Here is a 12,325-nt window from a genome sequence, read left to right as displayed (position 1 = left end):
AGCGCTCTTATTCAGGAAACCCTAGTGATTAAAAAGAAAACAAATAATAGAAGGAAATGCAATGTGTACGTATGTAAGATAATAAATAAAGATACAAAATGTTTTTATTAGATTCTTACAAATATCTATATCTATAATCCAACAAGTTTTCCACCAAATGTGTTCAGTTTTTCAGAGGCCGATCGAGTTATAGTGTTCAAGAGGGTTCCTGGTATCTGGAAAAATAATAAACAAACTATGAAAAGGATCAGATTCGAGATTTATGAAATAAGTTTGACATACGAGTGGCATTAGTTTTATAGTGGCTTAATATTAGTGGCATAGCTAGGGGTTATCTACGCTAGGATAGAATCTAAGCGATTACCAGACAGGTAAATGGCTATATTCAATAATTTAATAAGATGAAAACTTTACTTAATTTACTTTATACCAGAAAGTTTATTTTTTATTATAGAGTCATACAACTACACTGGTTTTATTTTCTGTCGTGTGTTAATAAGTGTTAAGTCTAGAGAAGTACCTAATTTTATAATTAAACCTCACTTGACGATAAATACAATGCTATGAAAATGTGATAACTCCTACAATCAAATAACGTCCGCAATAAACTATATTCAATCTCACCGCAATCAATGAATTGACGAAGTTCGATATCCGCTCTGCACCGCCGACAATTGCTCGACCAGTGCTATAAAATTTATCACCTGTATTTCCGTACTTCTCTTCTTCTCGTATTGTATCCACTATCGGCTTTGGCTATTAAACGCATAAAAGTTATTATAAAAATATGTCATTGATATAAAGTAATTAAAAACTATGGTATATGTAATGTATTTTAAGAAATTTTATTTATATTATTTATAAAGCAATTCATAATATGTGTAAATACTTTTTGGGTCAAGTATGCCTAACTTTTGACGCAAGGTTGCAAAACTATGGCGCATAATTGTTTACAATAATTTTATTGTTTTTGAAGTTGTTGTGACAATGGAAATAAAATATTTTTATCCTATGGTACCTGTAAAATACCAGCGGCAACATGCTGAATGCCTTCGTTAACAGAAAGCACTTTACTTCCGAATCCTTCAGTTTCCAGCAATGCACTTTCAGTTTTTGTTCCATATCCCAACTGGAAATTGAAGAAAGTATTTGTTTCTAAATAACTTGCTTTTGGTCTATATCGTAATAATCGTTAAAATTGTTTTTTTTTTAAATATTTCATAGAGAAAATGTAGAAGGTCCGCAAAGTACATATAAAATATTAGCTTACTCGCGTTTTGTAATGAAGTATATCGTTTGCCGCTCCTAGTTTATGATCCACTAAATTAGGTTTATTATTGTGTAGCGTGTCAACACCAGGATGATTTTCGGGTAATAGGGGTTCAGCTAGATGAACATCAGGCGGCCCTTTAAATGCTTCAGGATCTTCATATACTGGAAGGTCGACTTTAATAGGATAATCTACTGGAGTAGCAAGCGTCTCTATTGTGTGTATCGACAGTAACAAAAGTATTGAATGCATTCTGTAAAAAAATAGAGTTTATAGCGTGTATTAACATTCTATAACTATTGACGACGAATCTTGTAGAAATGAAAGTACTATAAATCTTGTAGAAATTGGAAACACCAATGGCTGTCATTCATAATCATCGAACCAATAAATAATAATGTTTAATATGAATACACAAAAGATGTATTCATACTAAATTTTATTATTTAGTGACTAAAGTGTGGTGGTATGGTCTTACCATACCACCCTTATAAATAGTCAACAGCATAAACAGAAATACTATTGAGGGAAACGACAATTTCTTTACAACACATAATATCCATAAAGAAACAAGACAGCGGAGCAGAGTTACATAAAGTTATAACAATAACGTTCATTGCAAATGTAATCCATACTGAATTATATTACTGGCGGGTCTGAGTTGAACTCAAGAACGTTTGAGTTTTGACGCTTGAGTTCCTATTAGTGCTACAATAAATATTTAATTGATTGAATACTTCGGCTACCATACTCTTTTTGCAAAAGTCAGATGACATATTTCTAATATGATGTATTTATTAGTTGAATTGACAGAGCATTATTAATATGTAACACACTAATTTTACAAAAGCACAGAATGGAAAATATGCCAGAAGTGACCCGCTGTTTTGGTATGTTCCCGGCAAAACATGCAACTTATTTAATATCGTTGGTTGGGTTGGGAATGGGAGGCCTTGGATTAACTGGAATAGTGCTATACGGTCTAATAGAGAAGGCGGTAACAGCGTTTCTTTTCCAACATTCTAAAGGTCCAGTAGATGACACAGTGAAGAAATGTGTACTTCTAACAATTGGATTGACGTCTTTGCTCCTGACTATCGGTTGTGCCCTTATGTTTTTGGGAGTTACTTCCAGTAATCCCGGTCCCTTGGCAGTTTCAGTATGGATTATATTTGCAATGAACGTAATTGTTATAACTTTATGTATCTCAGCTCCGCTGTCTTGTTTCTTTATGGATACGTTATGTGTTGTAAAAAAATTGTCGTTTCCCTCAATAGTATTTCTATTTACGCTGTTGACTATTTTTCTAGAAATGTGGGTGTACTTTATGCTTGTTACAAATACCTATCTCATGGAAATTACTTAAATAAATTATAGATTAAAGATTATAGAATCTTTAAGCCTTACTTATTGACATTATATTAGTCTTATTATGTTATTGATTTTTTTGATATCATATTTGCTGGATATTGTAAAAGATATATTTTAGAATCATATAAATGACTAAGTTACACAAGTGACTTGCCTATAACTATAATTGTAAACAAATTAATTAATGAACTAAAAAAATAATATTACCATCATAATAATGAAAGTTAATTGCAATTAACTTTAGTAATAATTGACCTAATTAATCAATGAGATATATACCAAAGTAGAATGAATCCTAATCGCTATAGACCTGGGCTGAAAAAAATTGTTTTACGAAGTATAGAAGGCACGCAAGGATGCTTACCTTTATTGTAAAAGCATAATAGTGCACTACACAAAAAATCTTTATATGTATTATAGAAATGCGATTAAGCCTTATACACACCGTGTAGGATTACTTTTAAATGTACATAAACTTTAAATAATGTTGCATCAAGCTTGTAAGTTAACGAGTGATACCTTAGTGAAGCTCGCTAACTTTTTTGAAAACAACGAAATCACAAACGCAAAGCTTGATATTCCAAAGTAAATAATATTTTTTACGCGATAGTTGGAGAGATAGTTTCCCAAAGATTCTAACACATTTTAATATATTTTGTTTCACAGTAGTTTACTGGTTTCTTCACAAAAACGGTTATTGATAAATTAATTTTATTCGTTAGTTTTCTGAGTATTTTGTATTATTTGTAGTATTTTCATATAACTTAAGAAAGATGTAGAGAATGACTCACCTTTGGAAGACACTTTTTTTGGCTTAAACTCACGTCCGCAGTGATTAAGTAACTCACTACTAACTAATTTCTGATGGCAAGTAGGGGCCGAGACTCACCTACTTTCACACGTTACGTCATGGAGCCTTGGAAGTTAGCACCGATGTGATATAAGGGTTCCCAAGTATTGCATCGCATCACGTAAGCTTAATAATATGAGGGGTCATTAGGGTATTTCTTGGCTTTGCTTATTGGTATGTTTTGATTAAATAGTTTATGGTGCTTAGGTAGCTACACTATGAACACAATGTAACAGTTTGGTAATTTATTTATTTTAAAAATCAATATGTAGTTAGATTTACGGTCAAATAGTTATACTAAAAGTTATATCCATACGTATATATATAACTTTTACGGTACGCACACTGTATGTCATTACATATTTTTTTATTAATATGAATAAGTAGTAAAAAAAATAATTTAAAATAACTTATTACCAGGTAATTATGTCTTACATCGTTTATAAACCTTACTTTGGTTAGATAACTTAAACCCCTATACTTCTTTTTTATACGATTTAAAAACCTACCAAAAATTGTGTTTTATATAGAACGCATACTTTTATTACCATTGCACCCTTATAGCTACAAGGGTGGTCGCCAATAGGAAACATGTTCCATAACTAATAATACTTAAGCACTACTATACAAGCCATTAATTTATTGTTAGACTTTTCAAATTTTCCTTCATGCTGTAGCTTCAAATTATTAACGTCTTCAATATTTCATGTATTTTTATTGCTTGAACATTATAAATAAACTAATGATCCCAAAATACTAATAACCACTAAATGGCTTAACATCGGGCCTGAATTATTTTTCCTCTGTGGCAGGTGATGAAAAATTTTACTTACAGCGCAATGCTATCGGTCAAGTGTCAATCACACTGTAACTGTCATTACTTACTATTCACTATTCAGTAATCAGTTATCAGTATTCAGTATTCATTCACTAATCACTTCACAGTTCACACACTTGTTGAAAGTTGAGACGTAAACGTTTAACGTTAAAACTTGTTTCTTGAAGGCTGCTTTGTAAATAGACAGTATGTAATTTTTTTGGAAGTTTATAACACAAAGCGAAGGAATACAGTTGTGGCAAAAATTAGTTAATTTTTGGAGATACCAATAATTTACTTTTGAATGATCTCCAAGTACAAGAAATGGGTAAAACCGTTAATATATTTCTCTGGGGCATCTTGGCAGCGTCAGCAACTTGGAGCGTTTCGTTGTACCTCTACTGGTTGCTCAGTGTGAGCGGTAAGTCTCGAACAAATATAAAATATATGTATGCTTTAACATTGGGGTATGTATAGTCATTGTATGCTAACACTTAAATACATTTTCTTTTTCATGGAAATTCCTGTTACTAGCTGTAGTTTCATAATAAATATTAATTGTTTCACTAATTCAACAGTTTAGAAACAAAATATAACAGCAAGTTCTATTTCATCCTAATAGCACATAACACTGTATTTTACCAATAACATATCTGCATTTTTAGGTTCTAATAAAATACAAAATGCAGAACAAAGAATACAATATCATTTAGTAAACTCAGAAGAAAAATATAGATTGAAAAATAATGATAAGTCTATTGTTGATTTAGAAGGAAAGAATCTCTTGTATGATAACTTAAAAGCAAATTTTAAAGATTCAAGTAGGCTGTGGAAAAATAATAGAGATCATTCTGAATATTTGAGAAAAATAATGCTCAAAGAGAAGTTTTCCCGGCAGTTTGGTCTCAAACCCCTAAAATTGGATAAAAGTCTAGGTAAATACATTTAAATAGATAAATAATGATTGATGAGTATATAAGTAAAACAAGATTTATTATATTTACTTAGTATTAGCTTAAATGCTTGTTATGCTTAAACACAATTCTTTTGAGGAATTAAAAAATTTGATAAATATCTAAAATTTAAATTTAAATTAAAATAACTTTTAATTTTAGTTTAAAGTATAAAGTGTTTTATAAAATTAGGTTGCTTTATAATATTATGTAACAATATTACTTAATTGACTTACAGAAAATCAAAATGGGTTAATTCGCAATGCGGAAGATGTAAGAATAAGAGAAAAAGGGTATAATTTACATGCATTTAATACACTCATCTCTCAAAGAATCGGAAATCATAGACAGTTACCAGATACAAGACATAAACTGTAAGTTTCACTTGTTGTGTGTGTTTTATTTTAATTTAAGCTGTCAAAATATATTTTTGTGACAGATCCACACTTTTTTGTGTAATAGAATAAATATTATTTATCAAAGCTAATGCTTGCTTGTAGTTCCTTATACATTTAACTTCTGTATTTAAAATCAACAATTAGTATATTGATCTTATGGAATATAATGACATTTTATTTCAAACTTTTAACAAAATAATTACAGGTGTAAATCGATGCAATATCCAGAGAGGCTTCCTAAGGCATCAATAATAATTTGCTTTTACAATGAGCATTTTGAGACTCTCATGAGGTCCATACATTCTATATTAGATCGTACAGAACAAAAATACTTAAAAGAAATTGTATTGATTGATGACTTTAGTGACATAGAAAATTTGCATACCAATGTTCAAGCAGCAGTTGATAAGTTGAATAATAGAATGAGAAAAGAGGAAGAAATGATTGAAACTAACAATATAGATGGTGAAAATATTGTTGATTACATTAATGATGATAATGGGGAGTTAAAAAAGACTACAGACCGTCAAGCAGCAAAATTGTCTAAGAGTGGGTTAAATATTAGACTATTGAAAACTAGTAAGAGAGAAGGGTTGATACGAGCAAGGTTGTATGGAGCAGATAATAGTGTAGGAGAGGTAAGTAACTTTAACGTAATTTTCTCCTTATCAATGTTAAAAAATCAATCAATCAATTTAACGTAATTACAATTTTCTTAACCTACATACTAATAATAATAATAATTAAAAATTAAAACATTGATAATTAAAATAAATTTTTTAATGTTGGGTCCCTGTGCCAGTGTTCCATTAACACTGGCTTCTTATTCGCTGATTAATAATATATAGCTCATCTAAAGGCTAGAAGTGTAATAACTAATTACTGAGAAGAAAGCCCAGACATGCATTAAAATATTAAAAATATTAGTGGCCAGTAATAATTTTTTGTTTGTATGTTTCATAAATTAATTATGCATTATTGATGACAAATGTTATTAGTTATTTTTGGTAACTAATAAAAATTAGATAAACAGGCAGGCCTTTTGCCTGATTTTTTGCAAATTTTTAAAATATATTTCTTTTTACCTTGCTTGCGTGTGTCATTTAATGTGATCCATTCAATTACTTTACCAATTTTTGCCTGTTTCATTTTAGGTACTTATATTCTTGGATTCCCATATTGAGGTGAATGAGAATTGGCTACCTCCGTTGCTGTCACAAATATCCCAGGGAGTGGACGGAGTTGAGACACGCTATTCTTCAAATGTTGTAGCTCCAATGATTGATGTAATTAATGCAGACACATTTGATTATACTGCAAGTCCTTTAGTTCGTGGTGGCTTTAATTGGGGTCTGCATTATAAATGGGACAATGTACCTAAAAGTCTACTTAAAGGTAAATCAATACTCCGTGCCATTTTCTTAACTAGAGAGTCAACTGATAATATATTATATTCAGTAAACTCCTAAACTTTTGTGAGTGTCAATATCATTTCCTTAGTTTTACTTGAGTTGAGCTTCTTGTCCATTTGCCCTCTGTTATATATAAAAAGCTACATGTGACTTATAATTTCCTAAATTGTTAAATTACTTGACGTTGGTTGGTTTAACTTGTCCATACAGTGTAATGTTTCCATATAAGGTCAAGTCTCTATCTAAAAAGAGCAGTCCTACAGCGTGGCTGTATAGAGTTTACACTGTCTATGTTTCATAAATCATTTTTTTTTTGTTACCATATTAGCCACAGATATATTGAGTATAAAATGATGAATATTTATTTCCTACTTTTTGATGAGGACTAGTTGGTGTCATTATGACATCTCTATATAATAAACATAGATTAACACACGCCAATATCCATGAGTGTTCTTAATAGTAGTTAGCAAATTATTTTCTTACAAATTATTTAAATCCAACATATTTCATAGTACAATTATACTTGTATGACTTGTTTTGATATCATCATTGTGTGTATTTATGATATGTTTTTGTGATTTACAGATGATGCAGATTTTGTTAAACCAATTAAGTCGCCGACTATAGCCGGTGGTCTCTTCGCTATATATAGGGAATATTTCAATAAAATTGGTAAATATGATTCTGGAATGAACCTATGGGGTGGAGAAAATTTGGAAATCTCATTTAGGGTAAGTTAAATAAGCGACAGATAGTCTTGATGCAGGGGCTGAATGTGTGGCTGAGGCTTCAACGAACAGGACTCTCAAAGAAGTGAGGTCGCTCCTTAAGGTCACCGGAAACTTTTGACCTTCTGGAAGCTGTCAATCTGGATAAAACATGAGTCTACACTATAACACTCGATTCAGAGGTTGTGGATACAAAACCCGCCAGTAGATTAATAAATTATTTAACCTACGCAATTAACACGTATTACGCTCCTCTAATAGGACGAAATACCAACTCGCAACTCATTTCGGATTTCCGCTATTAAGTTGTGTAATAGGCTGCCCGACTTTATACCATGGGTAACCTCCCTAGCATCTTTTAAAACTCTTCTGAATCAACATTTCTTAACAATATCCTATCCTGCTCAATTGTAAATTTTGTCATTATTGTATTTCTGTTTAGTATTCCATCGCTATTCATATCCGTCCGTGAGATTAGATTTTTTGTTTTTAGTTGGTTTTATTATTATTTTCTATTATTTTAAATTATGGTTCTATAATTTTTTTAAAGCTGTTTTAATTTATAAATTTAAGATTTTTGTATTTTTAGATATGGATGTGTGGTGGTAAATTGGAATTAATACCTTGTAGTCGTGTGGGTCACGTGTTCAGGAAACGCAGGCCATATGGCCTTGGTAATAAAGAGGACTTCATGCTACATAATTCTATGCGAATGGCGCGTGTGTGGATGGACGAATACGTTGTAAGCACTTTATTTATTTATTAGCAGTTGAAAAAAAAAGAAAAAAGTAAATAAAATAAAAGATGTAATTATTTTGACGTGACAACGTCTTATAAATTGGTTTGCCGGGTGACACTTCAAGAAACTGCGTTACGCTCCGCTCACGTTATGCGCTCACAATGAGAGCGAGTGAGAGGCACGCGTCCCTTCCACTCGGGCATGGTTAGCCCGCCTAAGAGCGAGAGAGACAGACATTAAAAGTGATTCATCCTTCTTCCTACTATACGAATGAATATTCACATTAAAATTATTTTACCACTCAAAGTCGTTGTCACGTAAAACTTTCGCCCGTATACCGACTTTACAGGCAACCAATTTTTTTAGGAATTTAGATTATAATTATTATTTCAGATTATAACACAAAATATCAGATAAATACATATATTTAATTTACCTAAATATGCCTAAAAATATTATAAAGAAGTCTCGAATCCCTTATTAGAGACGATGGCTTTGCTATTCCTCTTACAATTGATTATATATATATATATATATATATTTTTTTATAGAACAGGGGGCAAACGGGCAGGAGGCTCACCTGATGTTAAGTGATACCGCCGCCCATGGACACCCTCAATGCCAGAGGGCTTGCGAGTGCGTTGCCGGCCTTTTAAGATTTAAAAAATAGTTCAGTCCTTTGAGATACAAATATTTATTTTTTAAGTAATTTATTTATTTTTCAGTAATAATATATTTATTTTTCAATTGACAAGTATTCTATTATATTTTCAGAATAAAGTTATAGAACACAACCCGGCGGCTGCTCACGTCTCCATAGGTGATATTTCTGAACGTCAAAAACTTCGGCAGGAACTAAACTGCAAGTCCTTTAAGTGGTATCTTGAGAATGTTTACCCAGAACTGGAGGCTGGGGAAGATACAATAGCTAAGAAAAGGATTCAAGCCCTCAATGATCCAGACAAGAACAAATTTCAGCCGTGGCATTCTAGGTATGACATTACATTCTTTTATTTCTGCAATAAGTCACATAGAGCTAGAAACTTAACAAGCAACCGCAAAAATAACAAATAATAAATAAAAACTAAAACCTCATAAAGAGCATGATTGTTTAAGTTACGATAAGTTAGTAAATTCTTGTAAAATATATCAATATTTTCATCAATATTAGGAATCAATTTGTAAGAGCGAGATAGCCTATTCACTGGACCATTTATAATATATTAGTTCTAGTAATATAGGATTACAAAAAAAACCGAAAAGGTTACTGGAAAAAGTTAATTAAATGCATAAGTAATAAAAATAAATATGTTTCAGAAAACGGAATTACACTGATTCCTATCAAATACGATTAAAGAACACGAGCCTTTGTATACAAAGCGCAAAAGACATCAAGACTAAAGGTAGTGGGCTAGTACTAGTGAACTGTATTAGGAGTCTTAATCAGGTAATTATGTGGTTTATATTAGTAAAACGGAGTAATAAAGCTAATAATCTACGCAGTTATTTATATATGTTATTTAGCTTGGAACCCTGAATGGTTTTGATTAATTTTCCTTTCTTTTTACAATATTTCTATATGGTGTGAACGTATCTAATTGGCAAGGTGATCAAACTTCTTTCTGACATACCCTCTACTTTTTATGTAATATACCGGTACTTTGGGTCCTATAATTTGTTAAAAGGGTATCTGTATTTCAGGCTAGGGATGGATTTATAGCGATAATAATTATATCCCTTTTCATCATAAACAGTAAAAACTGAGTAAAGATAAAAAAAATTAAGTTTCGAAACCTTAAAGTTTAATTCGATACACTGTGTTATTGAAATATATGTTATTTTGTATTAGGTCACATGAGTAAGTCAATATTTAGATATAGCTTTTCATAGGAAAAACATTAAAAATACATCGCATTTTATTTTTTATTCATATATTATTTATGAGTCTAATTTGACCACTTTTTAGTAGCAACACTTTTGTTTTACAGAATAAAAATCAGAGTTTATACACATTCCACTACTTTTTATTATTTTGCAATTTCACGATAATACTAATAAATGCAAGTTGAGTTTGCAGATTTATAGGTTAATTTTTAATTCGTTAAATTGTTTACGCAATTTTTAGGTTTGGTTTGAAACGGATCGAAGTGAACTAGTTCTAGCACGAACACTGTGTCTCGATGCTGTTAATAATGTATCACCACTACTTGGAAAGTGTCATGAGCTGGGAAGTACACAGGAGTGGAAGCATAAGGGCTCGGTGAGTAAAATTACTTACTTATTCAATTATTAGCGATTTTTTAGATGGAACGATATCGTTGAAAGATTATTTTTTCAAATGTTACCTAAGTTTTTATGACGTAACAACGTCTTAAAATTCGATGGAGCCGGCTGTCATCTGTATTTCTCCTTCTTGGCAGCAGCCAAACTCGGAACAAATAAATCCATCAATTCCATGCAAAATATCTATCAAACATATAGTAATAATTTATAATAACTATTAATCACTGGTGTTTATCGATATTCAACAAACGGAAATTATGTCAATAATTTTTAGCGTTAACATGCCTTTAAAATTTCTTAGCCCTACAACAAAACGTAACAACTTGAAAGAATTTGTTTCAAAGAACCTAAAAAAAAGAATCACTAAGGAAGTAGGTTTTCCCATTACATTTGGTTAAGATATGTTTATGTGTGGGTTAATGTATAATAAATAGCCTCCAAAATTAATTACCATTATCCCTGTTTCCTTATACTTACGTTTTCTAGGCTGGGAGCCCAATATACAATGCAGCAGCTGGAATGTGTTTGGGAGTTGATCGCGCCTACCGGAATGAACCTATTTTGATGGTGATTTGCAACAACGAATCGAAAAATCAATGGGATTTTATCAGATCGTAAACTTTGATACTTTTAGTTTTAGAAATAGTGATTAATTAACATTTTGCAATTCAAATTCTGTTGTATTGTAATTGTTCTACTGTAATATATGAATCTCATGTGAATTTCAAATTAAGTATTTTAGTTTTGGGCCTAGATTAATTTCATATATTTTTTTTATTATAATATATTATTATGTTTTGCAACAAATGAACTATTGCAATGAGTCATTAATTAAAATCAAGAAAGTCTAAAAACTAAAAACCGTTCTTAAACTAGCTTTTTTAAAGACTTTTTTAATGATACATCAAGGAAACGTTGCAATCTGAGGCCATATAGGGATGTAGCGCTAATTGATTATTTTATTTTTTTTATTTTATTATTTCATAAATTCTAATAGGTTGCCTCCAGGTCTTAATTGGAAAATGTAATGAATCAATTTTATGGGAAATACCAGCTTCTCATCCTTCCGAAGACCGGCAAAAAACTGTGGTCCAGATTGATTACTTGCTTTAAAATAATCGATTAAAAATATTTCTTAAACCAAATCTTTGCTTTAAAATAATTTAAAACCGAAACTATTTTAACTTATTATTTCATCGTAAAGATTTTACAGAAGTGTTTTAATTGAATTAGGGAGATTTCATGTTATAAAATATTTTTTATTAAACTAAAACAGTACTATAGAAATATGCACATGCGAAATCTCATATATTTCATGGCGAAATTAAGTGGAAACCAATCTTCTATGAAGCCCCTTCCAATAATATATACATATATAGCTTCTTATCATACGAATAATAGTATATTTAAATATTTCGTATGCTTACTCCATTGGTACCGCTTTAATTATTTAAAGGCAAAAGAGTAATTTGTAAGCGAATATTAACGAGAGAAATGACAA

The 12,325-nt window shown here is 30.9% G+C and overlaps 3 protein-coding genes across 4 annotated transcripts; 2 read left to right on the top strand and 1 right to left on the bottom strand.

The window, feature by feature from the left end:
• Positions 1–86: 86 nt before the first annotated feature.
• LOC111000086 lies at positions 87–3,557 on the bottom strand. Its single transcript, XM_022269427.2, has 5 exons — positions 3,433–3,557; positions 1,271–1,523; positions 1,019–1,129; positions 625–756; positions 87–215 (listed from the first exon to the last, which is right to left on the bottom strand). Exons 2-5 carry the CDS (start codon positions 1,520–1,522, stop codon positions 132–134), a joined length of 579 nt encoding a protein of 192 aa, XP_022125119.2. The 5' UTR covers position 1,523; positions 3,433–3,557; the 3' UTR covers positions 87–131.
• Positions 1,547–2,636, top strand: LOC111000087. Its single transcript, XM_022269428.2, has one exon. It carries the CDS (start codon positions 2,127–2,129, stop codon positions 2,634–2,636), a length of 510 nt encoding a protein of 169 aa, XP_022125120.1. The 5' UTR covers positions 1,547–2,126.
• An 848-nt stretch (positions 3,558–4,405) lies between the features above and the next one.
• LOC111000100 (polypeptide N-acetylgalactosaminyltransferase 35A) lies at positions 4,406–11,749 on the top strand. Of its 2 annotated transcripts, XM_022269444.2 has the most exons (11): positions 4,406–4,729; positions 4,974–5,243; positions 5,500–5,635; positions 5,865–6,297; positions 6,814–7,054; positions 7,660–7,805; positions 8,392–8,544; positions 9,316–9,533; positions 9,859–9,988; positions 10,667–10,801; positions 11,311–11,749. In XM_022269444.2, exons 1-11 carry the CDS (start codon positions 4,633–4,635, stop codon positions 11,440–11,442), a joined length of 2,091 nt encoding a protein of 696 aa, XP_022125136.2. In that variant the 5' UTR covers positions 4,406–4,632; the 3' UTR covers positions 11,443–11,749. The 2 variants fall into 2 exon arrangements, with proteins under 2 accessions (XP_022125136.2, XP_022125137.2); XM_022269445.2 differs by lacking the exon at positions 4,974–5,243.
• Positions 11,750–12,325: the final 576 nt, after the last annotated feature.

This window comes from Pieris rapae, chromosome Z (assembly GCF_905147795.1).
Source record: "Pieris rapae chromosome Z, ilPieRapa1.1, whole genome shotgun sequence".
In the NCBI taxonomy this organism is placed as follows: Eukaryota; Metazoa; Arthropoda; class Insecta; order Lepidoptera; family Pieridae; genus Pieris; species Pieris rapae.
This window is presented reverse-complemented; position numbering and strand designations above follow the sequence as displayed.